The 24,559-nt window shown below is 52.5% G+C and overlaps 8 protein-coding genes across 8 annotated transcripts; 3 read left to right on the forward strand and 5 right to left on the reverse strand.

Moving 5' to 3' along the window:
- Window positions 1–90: 90 nt before the first annotated feature.
- On the forward strand, window positions 91–827 carry M421DRAFT_9865 (uncharacterized protein; the record flags this gene model as incomplete). Its single annotated transcript, XM_033598639.1, has 2 exons — window positions 91–221; window positions 278–827. 2 exons carry the CDS (start codon window positions 91–93, stop codon window positions 825–827), a joined length of 681 nt encoding a protein of 226 aa, XP_033443475.1.
- A 352-nt stretch (window positions 828–1,179) lies between these two features.
- M421DRAFT_104575 (protein translocation protein SEC63) lies at window positions 1,180–3,641 on the reverse strand (the record flags this gene model as incomplete). The annotated part of the gene is made up of 6 exons (XM_033587039.1): window positions 1,180–1,328; window positions 1,376–2,939; window positions 2,998–3,224; window positions 3,280–3,364; window positions 3,413–3,432; window positions 3,629–3,641. 6 exons carry the CDS (start codon window positions 3,639–3,641, stop codon window positions 1,180–1,182), a joined length of 2,058 nt encoding a protein of 685 aa, XP_033443476.1.
- A 340-nt stretch (window positions 3,642–3,981) lies between these two features.
- On the reverse strand, window positions 3,982–6,087 carry M421DRAFT_104576 (polymyxin B resistance protein kinase; the record flags this gene model as incomplete). Its single annotated transcript, XM_033587040.1, has 2 exons — window positions 3,982–4,425; window positions 4,477–6,087. The coding sequence occupies 2 exons, from the start codon at window positions 6,085–6,087 to the stop codon at window positions 3,982–3,984; spliced, it is 2,055 nt and encodes a 684-aa protein (XP_033443477.1).
- Window positions 6,088–7,240: 1,153 nt separating this feature from the next.
- On the forward strand, window positions 7,241–12,757 carry M421DRAFT_75960 (kinase-like protein; the record flags this gene model as incomplete). The annotated part of the gene is made up of 8 exons (XM_033597180.1): window positions 7,241–7,544; window positions 7,629–7,795; window positions 7,845–9,058; window positions 9,830–9,906; window positions 10,232–11,183; window positions 11,232–11,754; window positions 11,804–11,947; window positions 12,002–12,757. 8 exons carry the CDS (start codon window positions 7,241–7,243, stop codon window positions 12,755–12,757), a joined length of 4,137 nt encoding a protein of 1,378 aa, XP_033443478.1.
- A 451-nt stretch (window positions 12,758–13,208) lies between these two features.
- On the forward strand, window positions 13,209–13,784 carry M421DRAFT_407270 (uncharacterized protein; the record flags this gene model as incomplete). Its single annotated transcript, XM_033590328.1, has 2 exons — window positions 13,209–13,350; window positions 13,402–13,784. Coding segments are annotated over 2 exons (429 nt in total), but the record flags the coding sequence as incomplete, so codon positions are not given.
- M421DRAFT_426041 (MFS general substrate transporter) lies at window positions 13,775–14,908 on the reverse strand. The gene is made up of 2 exons (XM_033594274.1): window positions 13,935–14,908; window positions 13,775–13,884 (listed from the first exon to the last, which is right to left on the reverse strand). The coding sequence occupies exon 1, from the start codon at window positions 14,817–14,819 to the stop codon at window positions 13,974–13,976; it is 846 nt and encodes a 281-aa protein (XP_033443480.1). The 5' UTR covers window positions 14,820–14,908; the 3' UTR covers window positions 13,775–13,884; window positions 13,935–13,973.
- A 692-nt stretch (window positions 14,909–15,600) lies between these two features.
- M421DRAFT_96269 (uncharacterized protein) lies at window positions 15,601–18,568 on the reverse strand (the record flags this gene model as incomplete). The annotated part of the gene is made up of 4 exons (XM_033598379.1): window positions 15,601–15,715; window positions 15,786–16,342; window positions 16,412–17,253; window positions 17,494–18,568. 4 exons carry the CDS (start codon window positions 18,566–18,568, stop codon window positions 15,601–15,603), a joined length of 2,589 nt encoding a protein of 862 aa, XP_033443481.1.
- A 5,410-nt stretch (window positions 18,569–23,978) lies between these two features.
- M421DRAFT_426046 (uncharacterized protein) lies at window positions 23,979–24,334 on the reverse strand (the record flags this gene model as incomplete). Its single annotated transcript, XM_033594275.1, has 2 exons — window positions 24,253–24,334; window positions 23,979–24,203 (listed from the first exon to the last, which is right to left on the reverse strand). Coding segments are annotated over exons 1-2 (187 nt in total), but the record flags the coding sequence as incomplete, so codon positions are not given.
- Between the last annotated feature and the right edge of the window lie 225 nt (window positions 24,335–24,559).

Here is a 24,559-nt window from a genome sequence, read left to right on the forward strand (position 1 = left end):
CCCTCCTGCCTAGCCAAAGCAACGACATGCTACCCCTCGTCGTCAGCGACACAGAAGCAAACGCTCGCTCTGCACGCCGCGCAAAACGCCATGTTCGGGTACGAGATGCACACGCAGCGCGCGCCGATGGTCAAGGGGGCCGCGAACGCGCTGTACTTCTTCTTCGCCGTGCTGAGCGCCGAACTACAAAAACTGGCGGATGCGCGCGTAGAATGGATACTGTGCGCCGCCCTCCCCCCGCTCGACGCTGGGCGCCGCATCATCTGACACGGCGCAGGTACTTCGACGCAGACGTCGTGCCGTTACATCCCGGCTCGCCGCTGGACATAGTTCTGCCCCTGCTGGACGACGTGGACGCATCCGAGACATTCAAAGACCTCATCCTCATCCTGCCCTCCCCCCACACTAGCGCAGCACCCTCTCTATCCCCAACCTGGATGCACATCAGCCCGTCCACACTAACCCTGCTAACCGCAGCCACACACTCGCTCTCCACGCTCACCCCAGCAAGTCAAGACATGGCCACGACCGCGCTGCAAACCGTCCTGGGCCAAGTCGAGTGGAAGGGGCGCGTCGCGTGGCAGTCTGCGGCGTGGTACGGGACGTGCCCCGCATCCGAGTGGGACGGCGGTGCAGAGCAGACGAGTGCGATGTTCGCGCAGCTGGGGGAGGGTAGTGCGTTTGAGAGGGAGAAGCGAGCGAGGACGTTGCTTGCGCGTGCCGAAGCGGGAAGGGATGATGGGAAAAGGGTCGAGGCGATGCGGAGAGAAGCGTCGGAGTTTTGGGCGCGCGAGCGGCAGGTGCGCGAGATGGGATCAGGAGAGTAGGAGAGCGAGATTGGTAGCGGTGTGGAAGAGAGGATTCGCTGGTTGAAGAAAGAAGAGTGCTCGCATTTACGCCCAGATCCTCCCGGGTCTTGTACAGAAGTGCAGTTACCACACGGAATATGTACGTGTTCAAAACGCCATGAAATGCCATCGTCAAACCTCCTCCGCCCTCGACTCCAGGGCAGTCTACCACCCCCAGGGTATCATCACCAGCTACTACATCTTGCTCCTCTTTTCCTGCCATCAACCGACCCATCCGGTCTGACAACAGGATGTCTGCCAGCGCGGCTCCACATGATCCTCCCCTTGCAGCCAGAGTACATTCCTTTAGGTTCTTCACGTACTTCTTATTCTACTCATCGTCCGTGTCGGTGTCGGTGTCTGTCTCGCTCTCGCTCTCGACGTCGCCCTCGGTGTCGCTGCCGCTCGAGTCGTCGTCGGCCCGCTTCTTCCTCGGTGCTTCTCCACCCTTGAGGGCACGCATTTGACCAGCGATAGTGTCTGCAGTACCGTTAGTTGTGTTGTATTTGTGTGTGCTTCGAACGTACCCTCATCAGGCTCGCTGATCTCACCCTCCTCCTCGAGCTCCTCGGCCTTGCTAGCATCCTCGACGACAAGTGTCACCTCCATCTTGGTGTCCATGCCAATGTAGCTATCACAGATCATGTGCATGACGAAAGTGTAGCTGCCGGCCTGAGGCGGTGCGCCGAACTGCATCTTGAGGGTCTGAACGTTGTAGGTGGGGTTGCCGCTCTCATCGAGGATAGGCTTATCGAATGTGGAGAACGTGAAAGGCGGAACAGCGACGCGGCCTTGCTTGCTGTCGGCAAGGAAGACGTGGTATCTCGGTGCATGGTCGCGGGCGTAGTACGGTGCGTGTGCGAGAGGAGGCTGGATGGGCTTTTCGCCGGAGCGATCAGTCTTGCGGCCAGTGATAGCAGCGACGTCACCCTCCTCAGGGTCAATGTCGAGCAGATCCTTGGGGTTGACTTCGGGGACACCAGAGGCACCGGATGGGATGAAGCGGCCCTTCAGAACAAACTGAACCAAGCTGCTCGGTGTAATGAAACGCTCTCCAACGACCTTGAAGAAAGCCTTCTCAACAGTGAAGACGGGTATCCGCGATGCGACTGACATGGCTGTGCTGTACTGCTCTTGCGAGAGAAGACCACCGATGCGCGCCCGGCGCTGACCCTCGGGTACCTGCATAAAGTCCTGGATGGAGAGATGTGTGTTTGCATGCTCGGCTTCGGCTGCCGCCGCAATGGCGGGTGTGAAGTGCGGCAGTTGTTCCAAAGGAGAGGCGCCAGGCCTCAGTGCTTGGATCAGGTTCTGCGATGTGTTGTATGCAGAGAGGACAGCCTTGGTGCTGCCGTAGGCGAGTGCGATCGATGTGTAGGATTCGTTGAGGCGGATGGCAATGGGCGCGACCTCGAACTTCTCGTCGTTGAGGGAATCATCTTCGAGCTCGACACGGCCGAGATATGCCCAAAGGAGTGTCAAAACCTTGCGTCGTCGGCTGTCTTCGAGATCGTCGAGCTTCTGTCGGTCCTTCTTGGTGAGTACCCGTGAGACAACCGAGTCTAAGTCGCCCAGAACCTTCTGTTCCAGCTTGGAAAGACCGCTCTCTGCCTTGTGACCTGTGAAGACCTCGTTGAACTCCTCGCCTGTGCTCAGTGCGCCAATGACACCAGTCTCGCCCTGCTCATTATCGTATTCGCGGAAGATCTTGCCGGCACTCGCAATGAGGACCTTCTCCTTGGTGAGCTTCTGTGTCCCGTACCACCACTTTCCGACCATGTAGGGGAGAATGACACCGAGCAGGACTGCGTAGACGAGCAGGACGTATTTGCCGGACCCCTGTGTGACGAGCCACTGCGGAAGCGCGATACCGATGCTGAAGCTTTGCTTGCCATCAGGGTGACCATACTGTTCGTAGTTGTTGCGGATTTCCTCGTCTGTAAGGGCTTTGTACGCCTTGGTGATGTCGACCCAATGGTCGTTGATCGACTGGATGGTGATGTTCTTCGAAGGGTCCTCGCGCGCTTTATCGGGGTGCAGTCTGATGGAGAGCTTCTTGTAGTGCTTCTTGATCGCCTTCTCGTCCGCGTTCTGTCCTCTTTGTTAGACTGCTGTCCCATCAATCGGTGCGATCCGCATGTGCACGTACCATCGAAACACCAAGAATCTCATAGGGGTCCCAGAGTTTGGTGACGGTCCGCGCTGTGACCCAGATCAAGTACAGCATGAGAGCATTCAACGACCATCCGCCAAGCATGAGGACTCCCCGCTTCGTCCTCCGCTCCGCGCGCTTCTGCTTCTTCCGCTGGCCCTGGATGAGGTCGGCATGTTCGGGCGTGAAGTCGGACTCTATTGTTGTTCCCGTGTTCTCGAGTTCTGTATACGTGTCAGAGGGTGGGTGCGGGGCGGGCGCAACGGCGGGAATGCGCACCTTTACTCGGTCTGAAGAAAGAGATTGTTGCAGGAACGGTGACGAGTGTCGTGACTGTGAGAATGAAGTAGGGGAAGAATTGACCCTGCAGGCTGTTAGTGGCGTCGCGATCCAAGTGGGCGCGCGAACGGACCTGCTCATCGTAGTTGTAATCTGTCCCGGACGACATTGTGGATGCGTCTCACACGGGGATGGTGCAAAGAGAGTGGCGGTAAGGAAAAGATATCCAGTCGCAGGCCGGGTGCATGTGTGGTGGAAGAAGCTTGTCTCAAATCCGGGGTATGGCAGGTAGAGAAAGGTCGCTGTCTCAAAAGAAGGTGCTGGACAATAAACGTAGGGTTGCGACCACCGTGTTCACTCATAGCGCCACAGGCATAAGCCACTCCCGCGTTCTTGGCAAGAGCACTTTCACTAACGTACGTCACATGAGCTTCCATCATCCACTCGGAATCTCAACAGGTGTCAGAAGCTATGAAGATAAGGACAAGTTGTACATGTGTGTCATTTAGTTACATGTGTTGCTTACCGCCCAATGCTCCAACAGCCATGCCTCAATAGCTCCCACGGGTATGCGCCGGTGCCGTTATACAGCATCTAACAAGAAATCCCAAAACTCCAGATCTACAACTGGTACAGTCGCAACCCCATGAGTTGCATAATTTGATGGAAGGGCAGCGAATTCCATAGGCAATTTGAACGACCTCAGGTGGTTGTTGCGGCCTCAGGTGCACCTGCGGCATCCAAACCATTTGCGCCATCCTGTGAAGGACTCGACACGGCGTCCAGCGGCGCAGCGTGTAGCGCAGGCTTGGGGGCCTTTCCAAGAACTCCTCTCTTGCGCTTGTCGATCGCATCTTTCACCCAATCTGCGACCTCTTTATCAACAACATCGTTACTGGGCTCAGCAGGGCCTTGATCACCGGCGGCCACACCGATCTCTGCCGCCTCTGCTGCTGCAACCTCGTCCTCGTCTTCTTCGGTGATGGTCTCGGGTTTCACCATGGGTGCAAGCCATGCGTGGTTGAGAAGCATGGCATAGGTAGGCCGCAGCTTGGGGATCTTGTTGAGACACCCGCGAACAAAGTTGCGTGCGGCTTCACTATAACCCTCTTCCGGGAGATCCGGGGGCTCTCCATCTACAATCGCCTGTGACTTGTCAACGCTATATTCCCGATAATCAGAGTGAGCGAAACCTACACTGAGCTGACTGAAGATGTTATTGTACGTCTCAGGTGGGTAGGGGTAGCGACCGAGCGCGCACTCGATGATGGTCAGACCTAAACTCCAGATATCACTCTGGACGCTGTAGGTGCCACCCCCTGGGTTGGCACCTGCCTGAGCGACACCTCCTGATGAGATTCGCTCCGGGGCCATGTAGCTCTGACAACCAATATTGGTCTTGGCGATACTTGCTACCAGATTACCACTGACACCAAAGTCGCAAATTTTGATCTGTCCCCTTGTGTTCATGAGGATATTCGTGGGTTTGACGTCGCGGTGGATGATGTTGTGCTCGTCCTTCAAAGACTTCAATCCCATAGTCGTTGCCAGCGTGATCTTACGCAGTACATTCTCCGGGACGCCGTCACCATAGAGTTTGTCTATCGAACCACCATCCATGAATTCCATGCAGATGTACACAGCACCTTCTTGGAAGAAGGCACCATAGAAATCAACAATGTAGGACGATACGCAACGGTGGAGGACATCCAACTCCATAATGATGGCAGCGAATTTCGAATCATCAAGTTCCAGCCTGACCTCTTTCATGGCCATGATAATACCCGTACCTCCTAATGGTTTCGCGGTCGTTGGGTTGGGTTCCTCGCTGAAGTCCTTCCGTGACGGTGAGCCCGGCGCCGCCTTGTTTCCTGCGAGACCTTGGCCGACCTTCCTCATGCGCGGTCTTGAATGCCGCACTTTGTACACAGTGCCATAGTTTCCCTTACCGAGCTCGTCCAGCGTATCGACTTCGTCTAGCGAGATATTGAAGGATGTACCGTTCGCGAACTGGACGCCGTCGGGGTTCAGGACAGCCTTGCCTGCGAACTTAAGGCTACCAGTCTTGGTGTCGATGAAATCCGAGTACTTATCCAACGCGGTTTCTTGTTTCTTAGGCTCTGCGTCCGGCGCGCCGCCGTTCATTTGTGAGAGGGTCAGGCCCGGTCGCTTCTTCCCAGCAGGGGCACCTCCGGCAGGTGCTGCTCCGGGCAGACCACCCAGCTTTGGTGCACCGCGTCTCTCGGCCATTGACAGCTTAGGTTGTGGGCCGCCAGCACGGGTCGTAACCGCAGGTGCGGAAGCGAAACTAGGCATAGGCGGCTTGCCTCCAGGTAAACGTCCGGCAAAATTGGGGGGCACAACACCCGCGAAGCCAGTGGGTACACCGCCCGCCATAGGACCCTTAGGGGACATGTTGTTTGGCACTGGTCCAGGGCTCTGTGGCAGGTTCGCGGCGCCAGCCGGTGGGGCACCCTGTCGACCCAGACGCACCGCCTCTAGTCTCTTCAGGATATCTGCGTTAACGTTGAGGCCGCTGGCTCTGCTGGCCATCGTGGGAGGAGCCTGGCGAAAGCCTCCACCAGGATTCCGGGCAGCATTGATATTGCCCAAGGGAGTCGACGACGGCGTCATGTTGGCAGTGGCACCAGTCGTGACGCTCGTGCGTGCGGTGGGGCGCTCGACATTGAGCGACAAGGGGGACGTGGCGGAGGGGCTCGAGGGGAAGGGAGGAGAGGACGGGGAAGGGCTGTCGAAGGGAGTGTCGCTGAGCTCGCCCTCGGGGGTGGATGCGGCGGAGTCGGCCATGGCGGAGGAGCGCGAGTGACTGTCCTGGGGATATCTGGCAGCCTGCTACTGCGGGGTCGAGGAGGGCAGGGAGAGACACAGAGGACAGAGGAGTCGATAGCAATAAACGAGCGAGCGGACTGCAGTCAGGTGACGGAGCCTCCACCGAGGAGGAGAGCGGAGGGCGATCTAGTGATCTGTGGGTGTTACTTGTATAAGGTTGACCGTCGAGTCCACGTTAAGGGCCCCACGCACGGGTGGCGGTGCGGTGCGACCAGGATGCTAGAGAGCCAAAATGCCAGTGACGTATGCAGAGAGTCCGGGTAGTGTAATTTCAGGATGGACGAGCACGGCCAGGAAACGAGTTACACGACATGAGATTGCGAGAAAATTGCGACTGCTGGCTGAGGCTCCAGTTCCTGCTTTGCCGGAAGGGCTGCCGCTTACTTAGGATAGCAGCGGACTTGTTTGATTAGGACCACCCGTCTTTGATGCCCACATGCGGCCAGATCGCGTAAGACACGATGTGCACTTGACAGACAGCTGCGCCAGCTTCAGCAGGACGCGGTGATTGCGAGGGCCCTCTTGGGCTGCTTTTGTGGAGTGCAGTGGACGCCTTCAGGGTTCCAGGTCGTGCACAGGGACAGCCTGGCGATTTCCATGTTTGGGCATCGTGAAGCCCATCAGTCAGAGCTCCAGCGATGACGGCACTGCACGATGCACATGGGATTCTTGATGCGGCCCAGAACCTGCAGCACGATGTGGACCGGCACGGCCGTCTAGCCTTGCCTCTCTGGTGCGCGGTGTTCACTCTAGCGCAGCCAGCTGGGACGAGACGAAGCAGGCTCGCCATCGACGCAAAGTGCCCAGGAGCAAGCACGTCTTGGCTGCTGCGCCTGCAAGCAATTGCGTTGGGTCGCCAGCGCTGTCCACGGTGCATCGGTCCTCGTCTCGACCGCCGTAGTCATTAGGGTAGTGCTCTCTTAAAGTTGCTCTTAAAGTGTCTCCTCCGCGACGCGCTCCGCTCAATCGCGCCTCTGTGACGTCGATCTGCCATCTTTCGACTGAAACAAGACACAGGGTGCCTCAAAGCAGAACAACATCCCAGCATCCCAAACATCCTCTCCCCCACCCGCACCTTCCCATCGCGCGTCAGGTACTCCGGCATCTCTGGATGCCTTTCTTCACGAGTCCCCAGGCCTTGCGCCTGCGCGACCTCGCTGCCAATCCCAACAACTTTGTCTCCATGGCCTCGCATTCGTTCGACTACAGCAACCATGGCGGCTTCATGGAGGTCTTCAAGAAGAAAGCGCACAGCTCGCACCCCGACTTCGCCAACCTCACGTTGCTGGTCTTCGAGGCCGTCATGGAGGTCGTATGCGTGAGCGCGCCTGGCTACATCATTGCGCGAATGGGCCAGTTCGACGCAGAGAGCCAGAAGTTCCTTGCGAATCTCAACACACAACTGTTCACCCCTTGTCTTAGTGAGTACAAAGAGCTGACGCGTTCTTTCGCGCGTAATACATCTTGATGGTGTGCGCAATGCTGACAAGACGATGCAGTCTTTACCAAGCTTGCATCACAGCTGACGGCTGGGAAGCTGGGCGACCTTGCTGTGATTCCCGTTATCTTTGTCGTCCAGACCATCATCTCGTACCTCGCTGCGCTCATTGTTGCCAAATGCTTCGGCTTCAAGAAGAGGCAGTCGAACTTCGTTGTCGCAATGGCCGTATGTGCCCCCCCAAAGACTAGATGAGCCGCAGCTGATAAGCATCCAGGTCTTTGGAAACTCAAACTCGCTTCCCATCTCCCTCGTTATCTCTCTCTCGAAGACGATCTCCGGCCTCCACTGGGACAGAATACCCGGTGACAACGATAATGAAGTCGGCGCTCGCGGTATCCTCTATCTGCTCATCTTCCAGCAGCTTGGACAGCTGGTTCGATGGACTTGGGGATTCAATGTCCTCCTGGCTCCTGCAGACACATACAAGAAAGAAGATGGTGGAACTATCGACTCTCTCGAGAGCGGCGAATACAGCGAAGAGGAAGCACAGCGCCTGCTAGACGACTCACATTCGGATTATGAGTCAGGCAATGTTACCAGCTACGCTACTTCCGCAGGCACTAGCGACACAGACTCGATTCCAGACCGTGGCGACGTCCTGGCTGAAGCCGACTTCGTCACACCAACCAACGGCAATGTTGTAGTCGCAGGAGAGGGAGATTTCCATGGCAGGAACGGCCATGCGAATGGCCACACAAACGGCAACGGAGCATTCAACGCTCTGAACGCACTTAAGAAGGACATCGTACCCAAAGGTCCCAAGGGTTGGCCAAAGCGAGCCAAGTTGGGGATCCAACGCGCCGGAACATCTATCTCAAACGCATTCTCCCGTGCCGGCCACACAGTCTTCAATGCCTTACCCAAGTGGCTTCAGCGAACACTTTGCAAAGTTGGCTCTTTCGTTGCAAAATTTACTAAGGGTGTCTGGGCCTTCATGAACCCTCCTCTGTGGGCCATGTTGGCCGCCATCGTTGTAGCCTCAGTCCCTCAGCTGCAGCACCTCTTCTTCGACCCTGGCACTTTTGTCAGCACCTCTCTGACCCGCGCTGTTAACCAGAGTGGACAGGTTGCTGTTCCCTTGATATTGGTTGTTCTGGGCGCCAACCTGGCTCGCAACACGCTCCCAAAGGAGGATCAGCATTCTATGGAAGATCCCAAGGTCGAGAAGAAGCTTGTCATCGCATCTTTGATTAGCCGAATGCTTATCCCGACAATCGCCATGTCCCCGATCCTGGCTCTCATTGCCAAATACGTACCTGTCAGCATTGTCGACGATCCTATCTTCGTCATCGTTTGCTTCCTGCTCAGCGGTGCGCCTACTGCGCTACAACTGGCCCAAATCTGCCAGATCAACAACGTCTACATGGGCGCTATGTCTAAGATCTTGTTCCAGAGTTACGTGGTATGGATCTTGCCTAGTACACTCATGTTGGTTTTGTAAGTTCTTTTGCCATAACTTTGACACTCAAATCAGCTAACACATGCACAGGCTCGCTTTGGAAACGGTCGAATGGGCAGCGTGAGAAGTGCACGCAGGTGGACTGTACTCTTCCTTTATCTTCCACAAGTTTTGTCTCCTCGGCAACCATACTTGTCCACAACTGGTGCGACAGCCGTTGTTCAATTTCATTATTAGAACCATAGCGCGGCGTTTGGACACGAGTGAACTGTCAGCAGCGAAACCGTGCGTACACTTATGCTGTGAGAATATTTGCGACCGTGAAGATGGCACAAGCCTGTCCCGCAACCAGCACCGCAGCTGTCAGCCCGAAACTTGATCCACCATCTCGCCGCGACGCTGCGATTCGTGCAACGCTTCCCAGCCCTGACGTAGATCGCCAAGGTCTCGTAGGACCCTGGAAGGCCGTACGCGTGTGTAAAAGCAAGTATAAGTAAATCAAATTAATAACTGCGCCACGCTCTCCACACAACTTACATCACAAGCAGCGGACACGCCTCTAGAATGTTGATTTTGGAGTCGTTATCTCTCACTGAGGTTTTCTCTCACTTACCAGAAAAGCGCAGCTCCGTCCGTTGGCACGGACCTCGATCAGCTGCCCACGTGCTGCTTCGCCCACTAACACCAGCTCTCCTCCAACGCATCCTCTACCTACCGATTTCACTCTTGCGCTGAGTGTGTGTGTAATCCTCGGAAAACCTTCCAGCTTATTCCACCTGGCACTATTCGTGTACATCCAGCTACACAATCATGGCGTCCTCCAATAAGCAGCCAGACGCTGCGGAGGGGAGCTTGTCACCCCGCGCGTCTACCAAAGGTTCGTCCTCCCCATAACAAGCTTGGCACCATCTGCCAAACCCATGCATCCATCCATGTCGCCTGCAATGCTCTCTCTGTCTGTCTCAATGCTCAATCCGAACTGTATTTTTCCTGTCAATGTTTGCGCAAATCGCACCCCGCTTGCTCAATGCAATACAATCTACAATTCCGAGTGGGCTGTAGTGACAGCAAAATCTTGTGTACTCAAGATGCGTTCATTGCATGCGGCAGTCTGAGAAACCGGCCGCAGAAACCTGAGTCCGAAGCAACATGACCCTCCAACGCAACAACAACTTGAATGCTAGCTTATACTCCCCTCACAGTTGTCTCGTTTCCCGATGAAGGCATTTCACCTCTCATGATCGCAAAGCACAAGGAGCTTGAAGCGAAAGACTACCTCGACCTCGACAGACCCTCCAGACATTATCCTGCTAGCATTAGCGGCAAGCGACTTTCCGGCAGACCATCGATTGAGCATATGAGTTCATCTAAGCTGCAAAGCCAGAGCGGAGAATCAAAGGACGGCAATCCCTCACTCACCTCTTTGATCTCGGAGAGTTCAAATGAAACCCATCACCATGCTCATGCCCATGAAAGACTCACGAAACACATCCACAGCTGGCTCAAGTCCGAGCGAACGAGGCGTGCCACACGCAAGGCAAGGCGGAAGGCCGCCAAAGATGCCAAACATGGTGAGGGGCCAAAAGAAGGCTTGAAGGACCAGCTTGAGGTGTCTGTATCTTCACGAGGCAGAAGCGATTCCGACTCATCCGATGGGTCGGATGCATTGGACCAGCTGGCAGGCATCTTGGAAAAGACACTGAACATGACTCCCGCAGATGCAAAGAGGAAGGTCAACCATGTTCGCCGGATGTCAACAGGCCTCAAGCGCCATTCTGCCATCTCGAACGACTCGGATTACTTCGATTCGGTTGACCAGACTGTTCCTGGCTGCGACGCTGTGCTCGATAACTCGAAGACGATGGCTTACAGCATCGATGATGCGGACTCTGAGCCGGAGGATGAGGATGCAGAGAAAAGAAGACGGAAGGAGAAGGAGGCCTGGACAGCTTTCAGATTCGAGATCCTCCGCCTAGCGCACACTCTCCGCCTGAAAGGCTGGCGCAGGGTGACAATGGACCAGCACGACGAGATTGAAGTCCAGAGACTCAGCGGTGCCATGACCAACGCCGTCTACGTCGTATCTCCCCCCAAAAACGTCAAGCCGAAGGAGGAGCGTACAGATGGTGTACCTGTACCAAAGAACCCACCTCCGTAAGTTCTGATAAGGTCTAGGCGATCTTGTGCTAACATGTGCTTCAGCAAACTACTCCTCCGAATCTACGGACCTCAGGTAGACCATCTCATCAACCGCGAGCAGGAGCTCCAGCTTCTACAGCGTCTCGGACGGAAGCGCATTGGCCCACGTCTGCTGGGCACCTTCAAGAACGGCCGATTCGAGGAGTTCCTTCACGCAGAACCACTCAGCTTCGAGGAACTGCGCCAGCCTGAAACATCTAGACAGATCGCCAAGCGTATGCGAGAACTCCACGAGGGTATTGAGCTCCTCAAGCCAGAGCGAGATGCCGGTCCATTCGTCTGGCAGAACTGGGACAAGTGGGTCGAGCGCTGCGAGCAGGTTGTTACTTGGCTCGATGAACAGATTCTTGAAGGCGGCGATGTACCGGTCAAGTCCGCTTCTGATCGTTGGAGGAACCGAGGCTTGATCTGTGGCGTCGAGTGGCCTGTCTTCAGACAGATGATCGAGAAGTACCGAAGGTGGCTTGAGGAACAGTACGGCGGCATTGAGAAGATCAATGAGCGCATGGTGTTCGCACACAACGACGTAAGCCTTATCAGATCCATGCACACACTACATGTTGACTTTATGACAGACACAATATGGCAACATCCTCCGCATGAAGCCCGAGGGCGAGTCACCACTTCTTCTTCCCGCAAACCAGCACAAGCAGCTTGTCGTTATCGACTTCGAATACTCGAACGCAAACGTTCCTGGTCTCGAGTTTGCCAATCACTTTGTAAGGCTCATATATGCGTTGACGCCCTCATCTCGCTGTCGCTAATGCATATAGACTGAGTGGTGTTACAACTACCACAACCCTGACTATCCGTTCGCATGCGCGACGAGCTATTACCCCACCGTCGAGGAGCAGTACCGCTTCATCCGAGCATACCTCATGCACTCCCCTGGCTTCACTACCCCCGGAGGCGCCTCGTCTAACCCTCCTACCCCTCACCTTGGCCCCCTTCCCACCTCTGCTAGTACCACTGCCCTCACTGCCACGGCCGCTCCTAGCACCATTTCTGCTTTCATGTTGGACTCACGTGCACCTCCAGGCCAATCCTACCAGGAGCAGGAAGCTCAAGCGGAGCGCAACACGGAAGAAGAAGCCCGCCGCCTGATGGCCGAGACCAAGCTGTGGCGAATCGCCAACTCGGCTATGTGGGTCGCCTGGGGCATCGTCCAAGCCCACGTCCCCGGCCTGCCTGATTTCGATGCCGCAGCAGACGGCACTTCAGCAAATCCTAGCGCCGCGGCCCTCGATGGCGCCACAGCTGAGATTAGAACTGAGGCAGAACCAAAGAAAGCAGAGGACCCCGCCGTGAGTACCAAGCAGACGGAGCCACAGGACGAGGATAAACCGGACATTCAACTGGACCAGGATACTGATTTATACAAGGCACAGGAAGATGAGGAGTTTGACTACCTCGCTTATGCCCAGGACAGGGCCATGTTCGTCTGGGGCGATCTGGTTGGAATGGGGCTGGTGAAGAAGGAGGAGTTGCCTGACACACTGAGGAACCGGATGAAGATTGTCGAATACTAGGGTAGAGCGGAGTCGACCTGCGGATGTGCATACATTTAACGACTGGGACTAACCATGGGCTCAAGGGAGGGTAGTGCCTACGGGCGCGAAGACGAGTAAGGTCTACATCATTGATTGAATGATAGATGGACACCTCCAGTAGATTTGCTACGATCGTAAATACCCGTGGCCAGTCAAGATCACCAAATTACCTAATAAAAAGCATCAAGCTGCTAGACCATCCTTCACTTGCAAGCAAAGTTTATGGCTTTACGTTATGCCGAGAAAATAAATTCTCTTTGCAACTCCAAGAAAAACTCACGGTACGCCCCTCGCTTTTGTGGTCTCGTTTCCCGCCCTTTCACTGTCGAATTTGATGACCACTGTGATTTGTTCAGCCTTCTCCTTTCTTTCCTTGCTAGATGTGGATATTGCGAACTACTCAACTTGCGTTTGACCCATTTGTGTCGTCATATCTGCCCAAACGCTTACACGAGCGGCTGCACTCACACGAGTCTTGGGTCAGTCAGGTCGTCGCTACTTCGTCGAACGTATTCTTCAAGAGAAACCTGGGAACCAGGGGCGCATGTATCTCGCGACGGAAGTTGACCCAAGTTAGGTAAACATAGACCCTTAAATACCAACTTTACATTTCAGATCTGGAGACCACAAGTACGTCTTGAAAAGTGTTGCGCCACGCGATTTCGAATACCTCAAGGATATGTTCAACGACCTCCGGAGCTCACACTACCTACGCGTATCTGACGATGCTTGCCCCGACGAATCCGTATTTGTGTACAAAATATCTTCGAGATACCTTCTGTCTTTTGTCCAAAATGACGTCCCGCTTAAAGTTGTAGAAGTAGAACGAAAACATGTCAACGACATCTTCAAGAAATCCATCTCCATTCAAAATCTGTTTCTTCACAAAGATAGTGATGACTCTGGCTGAATCAACCCTGTCATCGTTGGGCCTCTGTCCATGTAGCCATTGGGGATAAGTTGTCGGGTCGTCCTTTGCGGTCAAGAATACGTTTTCACCCGAGCTGCCGTATTGATTCAACAGGTCCAAGTTGTTCAAACAGGGACGAGTATTTAGCGGTGGGCTAAATGGCTTGGTTCCGTTCATTGGAATCACGTGCTCGAGGCTGCCAGCGTCAGGTCGGAGTCTGTCAGTCGCCCGTACCCGATCACTTACAAAGCCCCAAAATCACTCGGAAAATATTCTTCCTCTTGGTCAAGGTAGATGAAGGGTGCTTGGAAGCTTAGTGTCATACGTCATCGAACGAGTGGAGTATTGCTCTTTGAAGGATTGCCGTGGGGGCTTCATGCCGACCTTTGCCATTTTACGTTCGAGCAACGTTTTCGTGTATGTCTCGGGAAGGAAGAAGAGCATAGCGGTGTATGCGACTGCGGCAATGATGGTCACAACCCAATAGAGCCATCTCCAGTTCAGGTGCTGCGATATGAAACCTCCTGCCACTGGCCCTAGGACTGGACCGAGGGAACTGCCCGTCGTGAACAGTGCAAATGGAACCGAACGATGGCTTTGAGGCCAGATGTCGGCCAAGCATCCGCCGCTGTTGGTCACAACGGGTGACCCAAAGAAGCCACTGAAGAATCGCAGTATCAGAAGAGCAGGAAGGTTAGGCGATAGCCCACAGCCGATGTTGAAGCAGAAGAAAAGAAACATGGTAATACGGAAGACAATCTCTCTTCCCAATGCTTCCGAGAGCGGTGCGAATAACATGGGGCCTGAGGCAAATCCGACGAGGAATGTCGTTACTCCCAACGTTGCGACGGTCGGAGAACATGCAAATGTTTCGGTGACGCCTGGGATTGCCGCAGCGTGAACACTCGAGCAGAAGGTGATATTCGCAGTCATGAGGACAATGACTATCGTCGCCATCCACTCCTTTTGCGCGGGCCAATTGAACGGGTGTTCTTCGGGGTCGAGTTTGATCTGGGAGCAGTCATCTTGCACAGCTTGACCGTTGAGCACTGACTTCTCGGCTGGTACGCAACTGGAAGGGTGAGAGCTGAGCCTTTCGGGGTCTTGACTAATTTTGGCGTCTTGCTGCATTGTGGACGACGAAAAATGATGAGAACGGGAACGAGTGCAATATGATTAGGAATGAACTTGGCTACACTTTGGCCTGGCTTTATTTATGGGCCTAGATCATGAGAGAAACGTTCATGGGGGTTGCCGGAGCTGTCAGCGTCAACCAGTCGAAACGATTGCTGGTGTGCCAAGCTCAGTATACGGTGAGTCATATCGACCGTGGCTTTCGTGGCTTTCATATTGTATAGCATGTGACTGGTGGACATGGCGAGGATATCCAGAAAGGTACCAGAACTCTGCATGTCGTGGTGCGCTCAACCGGATTGTAGGCGAAGGCCTAGGATCTTGGCCTGGCGGCATCAGACGGTGACGGGACATTCGCTTCGATCTAAGGCTTCCCGCAAGTGATTCGTGGTCCGAACAGGCAATGGATCGGGAACGGAGTTTCGAGGATATTTCATGTGCAGACTGAGAAAGGATGCAGCGCGGTACTCGGTGTCGATGCGCAGAAACGGCATACCCGCGTCGTATTACAGGCTCCAATGACGGGCGCTAACTTGACTCCGTGGGGTATCGGGCGAGAGAAGCATGCAGAGCAAAACAAAAGACGAACATAATCGTGCTGGGGTAGTAACATCTTCATTCCAACATGAACTAGCTTCTGTTCCATATCCTAGGGATCCAGTGCGCCCTTACTGTGTCTCGGGAGATCGTTAAGGGCTGAGTCTGAAAGGGTCTTCGGCTAAGCGACCTATGCAACACCAAATAAGCACACGAACAACTGGTGGAAAAATCACCCTTGTCAACAACGCCCTGTGAAAGTCATGACAGCCTCCTCCAATCCTTCGTTGACATAAAGACCAGTAAGGTGCAGGGCGTAACGTGGAATAGTCGACAGATGTGGCAGATGCGAGCATCTATTAAAGCAGGAGTCAACGATTGTTTCATTGCTGCTAAAGGCGCGGTGATATTTCCTCAAGTTCATACCGTGAGTGTGTTAGTAGTACGCTCTGAGTGTTGCGAGAAGGTTGGAGCGGCTCAGTATCGGATGCCGAGGTCGCTCCTCCTGTACGGGGTTCCTTGTTCGGCTTCGAACGTCCCCACACTGCTCTCCTCGTCAGAGTTTTCCAGTATTCTTTCGACGCGGCAACGATGCGATTCCGAACATGCTCGTCATTGAGTGATGTCGGCTCTGTTCTCGACGCTGGTTCAATGTAAACATGGCCGGCTTCATGATTGATGAACCAGCCAAATTTGTAATCCTTGCCCTCGGGACCGCCTCCGCAGCTCCCTGCAAGCGCTTGAGCAGGTGGTGAGTTCACAGCGAGTGCGAAGAGCTGTGCTGGCTGAGTAAAGTCCGTCACAAACCCTGGTTGCAAGATAAAGTAAGATAGCAAAAAGAAATTGAGAAGGAACGTAGCAATGAGAATCAAGAGCCATCCTTTTGATGCATTGTCCACTCCGCCAGATGCATACTCTTGTGACTTGATTTTAGCTCTGAACCACTGCGTCTGTGGTTCGTCAAGATTCGGATGAGTGTAGTTCTTGAACTAGTCAGTCTCTTCTTCTACATAAATGTTTGTTTACTGAAAGATTCTGCATCTAGAACTTACCCAATGGGTTACGAAAGGACCGTCCCGCAACGACATGGGGATAGAATCACTCGCCATTACCGCCAATGTCTCGGCTAGACTTGGGAGGGGGGGGGGGTTCAGTTGAACCTGGAAGTTCGCGGGATTGGAATCCTCTGGTTTCAGGGCCAGGTTCATCAAGGTGCGTTGGAAGGTAGCGTTACTGTACGTGAGACCGCCGTCCAAGGAGATGCTATTCGCCCATAGAGTAGCCATATCCTTCCAGTTGTAAAGAACACGAGTGGTTGTATTATCAGTAGCATTTTCGGCGTTCTTGAAATATGCCATATCGCTCGCCCGGTCTCCACATAAAGCCTCCGCTGCAGACTCGGAAACAGACACACTATGAGTTGTGCTGCAATGAGATGTTATCTCGACCTGTAGCTTACAAAGTGGATATACACCAGTCAGATCGGACAAAACGCCTTCAACCGGGCCACTCTGCCCTAACAGATAGATCGCAGGTCTGCCCCAAGCCCAAGCTGTGTTGTTGATAATTGTGTTGAATGGCCTTGGGTATCGTGCGAAGACTGGCGGAAAGTCTAACATGTGATCTGTATCTTTCTTGGTCCATCCGAACAGCTCATCAACTACTGTCTCATTTGCAGTCGTTGCATTGTCGCGTGGCCCTGACCCGATGGCCCAGGCCTCCGAATCTAAGCCTCTGTTTGGCCAAGCTTCGTAGATGATAGGTTGCAGCTCCGTTTCATTCATATGAACGCACAAGACTTTCATGACAGGCGAAGGCACCGATGCCCATAGAGAATATGGCGCGATGGTGTCTGACATTTCAGATTGAGGCATGTTATTTCTCTGATCGCGTGCTGCGTTGGAAACGCCAATATGTGGCAATGCAAGGGAAACGTTGTTGATAACGCGCTGATGTTTCCTCGACGCCTCCGCAGTCTCGGCAACATGGATCCATTAAGGAACGATTTTTGTATTTGCATATGGTAGATCAATCCAAGTGGGCCTGTGCTCCTGCTCTTTTGATGCGTTGTTTCCGGCGCCTATGACGTCTTCCCAATGGGCAAGGAACTGCGCCATATTATAGAAGCTTTTACCGGCGCTTTCTGAGTCCATACACCACATAGATGCTTCTTCGTCTGGTACTGGTGTTTGACAAAGGCTTTGGACGTAGTTGATATTGGCGAAGTCGGTCTGCACCGAACTGACCATAGTCTTATCATGCCAATCGCCGTGCTTCGCTACCGGCTGTACAAGAGCAGTCGCAGCTGTTACGTAGAGCGTAGATAGAATAGTGCTTAGTAAAGTCAAAGTTCCGAGTGCAGAGAATCCAGCATATCGCGCGATCTCGGATGAGGTGACAAGGGATCCAGGCTGCACAACCCAGCGCCACATGGATAGTTCTGATATGGATACCCCTCGGCCTTTGCTATCCGCCATGGCTCTTCGACTGATCTTCTGCCCCAGAAAAGCCACGAAAGCAGTGACGAACGATAGTTCGATTGTCTTGGCCACAACAGATGTCCAAAGTATGGCTGCTGAGATGCTTATCTTCGCTTCCGGGCCCGTGCCAATGTAGTTTCTATAGCGCTGGCCTTTCAACGCTAACACGACAAATAAAGCCGATAGAGCAGTCGCGACGCTGGATATGAAGATGATGGTACCACTGAGCCATGTAAGTCGCGAACTTCGGAAGTTTCGTCGCGTTGGACAATCCTTGTCTGGACGGAACTCGTCTTTCGTGCTCAATGGTAAGTTCAGCGAATCGCTTGGGTCAAGGACGGTGTCTTCGTCTGCGGGATGTAGATCTGCGAAAACGTCGGGTCGCGGGGCTCGCGTATCGTTGTGTTGCACACGTTCGGGATTGCTGGTATGAGCGACTGCTGGACGGTAATCTTGAACTAGCGCGGTTGTAGACCCTTCTCTGAATGCGGCTTCGACCGCTGAAAGTGTACTGATACTGGGCGACGCGCCTCTCGCCGCTCGGTCGTCATCGTTATAGGGTGGCGCGATTTCGCCAGTGTTGCCAAAACGCCCATGAGGATCGCTTTCGTACGCCTGTTCGCGTAGGTCTTCGAGGGGGTTATATGTGTCGTTATGTCTTGATGCGGGCGATGCGATACTCGTGTTGGCGTGGGTAGATTGGTGTTGAGTGTCCTGACTGTCCGCCATCGCCAACTGGATCTCAGGAGGGTCCAGCGCGCTAGCGCGATTCGGTTAGCAACTGTTACTAGAGCGTAAACTCAGTCTAGTCAGGATCTTAGGATGTGGGTAATGTCGTCCTCCTGCGTATACTTTGAGGTGCAAGTTCGAATAAAGGATAGGATAGCTAAGACGAGATAACCAACGCTACAGGTTCCAGCGCAGAGCCTGCGTCCTGCTATCGTGGCGTATTAACGGCCCCCAATACACTTATCACATCATGTCGGGCGTGCATGTGGCTTGCATGCGGTATTATCTTCAGCCCAGCCTTGCTCGATGGCAGACGAGTCGACGGCTGATATAAAGGCAGCCAGGTTGGAGTGCGTTGTTGGAAAACATTGGAGTTTTGACTACTCTAGCATGGATGCAAGTATTACAAATCGGCAGGCGCAAGAGCCGCTTTCAACCTTCAGTTCACGATGAAGTGGATACCTCCAGATTTACGCCAGCGTTCCCGTCCACTAATTCAGTGGCGTTATTGGCTGGCGGTCACGCTGGTGATTGGGGCCCCGAGATGCTTCGCCCCCACACCTCAATTCATACGAGAAATTGACATTATCGCAGTACAATCGGCCCGACCGCCCTGAAGTCTTTCTTTGAAGCATAATGTATGGCCGGATGCAAGGCTGCCTACTTTGTTTCCAGCTTTCTGTGTGATTAGATCTTGTTTAAGGTTATAGTATCGATAAGGCGCAAGGCGTAGCTTCCGATACCTAAGAGACGTAGAAGCCACAAGTACTTCGCAGCTTTCGACATGCACGGCAACGCAAGCAGGGGGGTCCCAATAGATGTAGTATCATACGCGCATCGTGTTACGCTTGATGTAAACGCACTGTTGTACCCTTAATGTACTTATGTTCTTCGCGGCGTGGCGCAGCCTGCGTTGCTTCAACCAAGCCTCCCTCAGCCGCATGTCGCCGATACATATAGATATTTTACTCATAACGTGATCCACCATCGCTTCGGCCACACCATCGATTCGGCCACCCTGATGTAGCTGCCCACCTCTCAACCATAATAACTTAACGCCACAACAAGCGATTAGGATGAAAAATATATATAATTACTCACCTAATTCAGCTGCATTTCTTCTACATGTGCGCATATTGTGGCCTGCGTTGCCGCATCCTTTGCAGCGTGGAGTTGACCGCCTGGTGACACCCGCCAGCCGCCTCTCTGCACGCCTCTCCTCAACCACCTGCTCCGCCACCTCCCTCTTAGCAATTATTACCTCTGCCTCTGCCTGTGATAGGGTCCCTCCTTCCTAGATACGCTTTTTTTTGCGACTTTTACGTGCAGAAGCAGCGTTGTTAGCTGCCTCTAAGTTGGCAATCCAAGCAGCCAAAAGCGTCTGAGAATAAATGTAACCACGTGGGTGAAGTCACATGATATCTTGTTGTAGAAGGTACCGCCTAGTGGGCAAGTGCACTTACCTCAGAGCTGAGAGCTCCGTACACAAACATCACAACACGACAACAGATAGCAATACAATTGTTGATCCCAGCCTCCACCCGACACTGCACCAGGCAGTTACAATAAACTATCATTTTAGCTCCTTTCTAGAACTGCTGCACTATCTCAATTATTGAAGCTAGAGATGAGCTGCTGTGCGTTCGAATCTGGTTCAAGAGTAAGGTTGATTGTGCACCTATCTCAAGCGCGTTGCTTGGAGTCCTTAGTTGCTAGGAGGTGGCAGTTAGCAGAGGTGGAGTTGGCGTACGAAGCTTCACATCAAGCTTTGATAGCACTGCCCCTAGGTATCTAGAACTAAACTAGCTGCTCTGAAGCTAGATCTAATATTATTAGACAAGAAAACACCCTTATGCACCTTACTGTAGGTGTCTAGGAATGCTTTCTTGTTAATATAGTTAATGTAGCTGTTTACTAAGGCTCTAACTTAATCTCTTTCTTGTACGCACGCTTTAACGCAGCAAAACAACCTATATTAAGCAGCTAAAGGAGGTGTAAGGCATAAGCAGGCATGCAAAGGGTAATAACGTACTCCACAAGCGAGCCGCTCACCCAAGCGAGCCGCTCACTTTTGCCAAGACCACACCCAACTTCACACAACTTGTAATGGTTCAACACAAGAACGCGAAAAAGCCCTCAAATAAAGCAGATATTCAGCTTGCTATTAAGGCTATCAAACGCAACGCAACACTCTCCCAGCGACGCGCTGCAAAGATCTACAGAGTGCCTCAAAGGACTCTTAGTAACTGACTGGCTAGAGCCTCTCCACAACGCGACTGCAAGGTTAATTTAATGAAGCTCACAAGCACTAAGGAGGATGTGATTGTTCAGCATATATTAAAGCTGGATGAACGAGGATATCCACCCCAGCTTACTGATGTGGAGGATATGGCTAACTCTCTACTCACTGAGCGCCACCAGCCTCCTGTTGGCAAGAACTGGGCTGCCAACTTTGTTAAGCGTCGCCTAGAGCTTACAGTCAAGTTCAATTAAAAGTACAACTACAAGAGAGCCCTCTGCAAGGATCCTAAGGTGATCTAGGGCTAGTTCCACCTAGTAGAGAATACTAAAGCCAAGTATAGTATCCTAGATAAAGACACCTACAACTTTAACAAGTCTGGGTTCATGATGGGCGTTATATCAACAGGAGCTGTTGTCACAGGCTCTGAGCGTCAAGGAAGGCCAAAGACAGTACAGCAGGGCGACCAAGAGTAGACCAGCATTATCTAGGGCATCAACGCGTCAGGGTGGAGTATCCCACCTTTTGTTATCTTCTAAGGCAAGCACCACCTCTCTGCTTGGTACAAGGAGCCATCTATACCTCACGACTGGGTTATTACTGTCTCTAAGAACAGCTGGACCAACAATGAGCTTGGCATCAAGTGGCTGAAGCACTTTGATAAGCACACAAAGGAGCGCACTGTTAGCAGCCATCGGCTGCTCATTCTGGACGGCCATAAGAGCCACAACTTAGTCAAGTTCCACCAGTACTGTGAGGAACACAAGATCATCACTCTGTGTATGCCTCCTCACTCGTCGCACCTATTGCAGCCACTTGACGTGGGTTGTTTTGCCCCAATGAAGAAGGCCTATGGTCGCCAAGCTAAGCTGCTGATGCGCAACAAGATTACTCGCATCACAAAACTTGAGTTCTTACCATGCTTTAAAGGAGCTTTTAATGCCTCTATTACTAGGAGCAATATCCAGGGAGGATTTAGAGGTGCTGGCTTGGTCCCCTTTAATCTAGAGGCTGTAATATCAAAGCTTGAAGTGCGCCTGTGTACTCCACCACTACCTACTATAGATAAGAGTACGTGGCACTCTCAAACCCTACAGAACACCCTAGAATTTAGGTCGCAATCAAAGCTAATTTAAGAGAGGATCCAGCAACATAGGGATAGCTTACTAACTTTAATAGTTAATGCCCTTAATCAGCTCACTAAAGGCGCAGAGATGATGGCGCATTTACTAGTTTTAGTGCGCAACTAGGTCGCAGAGCTTTAAGCTGCTAATAAGGCCGCCATACACCGTAAATTACACAAGAGGAAGCAGATCCAAAAGGAGGGGGCTCTCACTGTTAGTGAAGGTGTGCGCTTAACTACCCTAAAGGAGTTTGAAGCCTGTGGCAATGGGAAGAAGGCAAGCAAGAGGAGGCGCGTTCAACTAAGTACACAGTCTTTACAACACTGTAGCAAGTATGGTAAGACAGGGCACAACGCGCGAACGTGCAAGAATAACGTGTAAGGTATTTCTAAATAATTTAGTATACTATAGCCTGCAGTAGGACCTAAGTTGCTACTATAGTGTTGTAAGTTGTGTGAAGTTGGGTGTGGTCTTGGCAAAAGTGAGCGGCTCGCTTGGGTGAGCGGCTCGCTTGTGGAGTACGTTAACCTTACTTTCTTTATACTTGTTTTAGAAAAAAAGTAATTAGTAGCTCTTATAGCTATTAAGTATAACGTATTCCACCACCCAACAGCTCAAACCACCCAACAGCTCAAAATGTCTTGGCACAACCAACACTAGTTACAAATTTCTATTTTCATCACTATTATACAAGGAGCCTGCGTACGCTGTACTAACCTCTAATTTAGAAGTCTCCTCTACATCCTTTTTACACGTTCGCGCGTTGTGCCCAGTCTTGCCGCAGTTCCCACAGCGCCGTAAAGCTGGTTGGGCTCTCTCTTGATCACCACCACGACGAGCCTTCTTCGACCGCTCAGCGGCTATAGAGGCCTCTGCGGCCACCTGGGCTGCTGCCTCACCATACTCCATTGTGCCGCCATGCTGGATCCGCTTCCTTTTGCGCGATTTCCTTTTGGTCATCACTGCTAATTGCTCTTCAAGCTCAGTAATCCGGGCTGCTTGAAGCGCGTTCTGATACAGCATAAGCTCGCCGCCTCTAATAAGCTAAGAGAAGCCTGCCTGCGCAGTAATAGGAGAACGTGTAAAGGACTCGCGTACAAGCTTTGATTGCGATCCAAACTCATGTGTATTGCTTGGAGTCTTTGACTGCCACAGCGTCTCTGGGAGGAGGGGTTCTGGCAGGGTACGCAGCTGCACTTCAAGGCGATCTAATACAACCTGCGCGTTAAGAGGGACAAGTCCTGATGCCTTAAAGGCCTTGCGATAGATTGCCTCTGTAAACACGTTGCAAAACGCGTCTTTAAAGGCTGGTAGGAAGCCTTCTTTGTTAATGTGGAAGACGCGCTTGTGTGCTAAGTCTTGTATGCGCTGAGAGTACTTGCGCTTCAACAGCAAGAAGCAGACCACATTAAGCAGCTAGAGGATGTGCGATAAGTGAGGTGGCATGCAGAGGGTGAGGATCTTATGTTCAAGGCAGTAGTCCTTGAAATCCTGGTTAAGGTGGCTCTCATGGCCGTCCAAAATGAGCAGCCTGTACGCCCCTACCTAGCCCGCCTTTGTATGCGCGTCAAAGTGCTTCAACCACTCTAGACTAAGCGCATTGTTCGTCCAGCTGTTCTGAGAGACTGAGAGCTTCCAATTGCGCGGTATATCTGCCTCCTCGTACCAGGCAGAGATGTGAACGCGTCCTTTGTAGATAATAAAAGGCAGGGTACAAGATCTAGCAGCGCAGACGCTCTGGATAACTGTTACCCATTCGCGATCACCTGGCTGAACGAGCTCAGGCTAAGTACGCCTCTCTGCGCCTGTGACAACCTTTATTAAGCCAATGACACCTATCTAGAAGCCAGTCTTATTGAAGTTGTGCACGTCGTAGTCGTGTACGCTGTACTTGGCTCTAGTGTCCTCTACCAGCTTAAACCACGCGCCAATTGTCTCTAGATCCTCCTGCAGTATCCTCTGCCTATCTTTAGCTCGATTGAAGGCCATCTTAAGCTCAGCTGAGCGCGTTACAAAGCGCTCAGCCCAGTGCTTGCCAACCAGCTGCCCACCGCGTACACCCAACACTTTATCAGCCATATCTGCTACCTCGCACAGCTGGGGCGCGAATCCTCGCGAATCTAGGTTAAGGATATATTGGACAATTGTTTGCTCTTCCGTAAGCGTAAGTTTGCGGCCATTAGGTGCTCATTTAAGGATAAATGGGGCTCCTCTGACGCGTGTAGAGAGAATGTGTTGTTTAACGTTAAAAGCGCGCGCAGCTGCTCTCTAGCTTTTAAATTGTTTTAAATGAAGAGCTTTAAGGGCAAGGTTAACTCTACCTTTGTGTTCACGTAGTAACGCGTTATGTGGTTGAGGCATGTTGCAACAAAGAGGGTGTTCGTTGTGCCAAGACATTTTGAGCTGTTGGGTGGTTTGAGCTGTTGGGTGGTGGAATACGTTAAGTAGTTAGTAACTACTAACTATACACGCGTTAGTATACTTTAAAAAGTGCTCTAACTAAGCTAAACTAATCTTATTTATTGTCTAGCTATTCTTACTAACAGCAATCCTCTAGTCCTTATCTTTTTAGTAGTACTAAGCTTAGTTGTGGTGCTTTCCTTTAAGTATAAAAAAGGGTGGTATAGA

Source organism: Didymella exigua (assembly GCF_010094145.1).
Source record: "Didymella exigua CBS 183.55 unplaced genomic scaffold M421scaffold_53, whole genome shotgun sequence".
NCBI lineage: Eukaryota > Fungi > Ascomycota > Dothideomycetes > Pleosporales > Didymellaceae > Didymella > Didymella exigua.

Excerpts from the sequence above, each read along its gene's own strand:
- M421DRAFT_426041 (XM_033594274.1), bottom strand. The coding sequence starts at position 14,819 with ATGCAGCAAGACGCCAAAATTAGTCAAGACCCCGAAAGGCTCAGCTCT.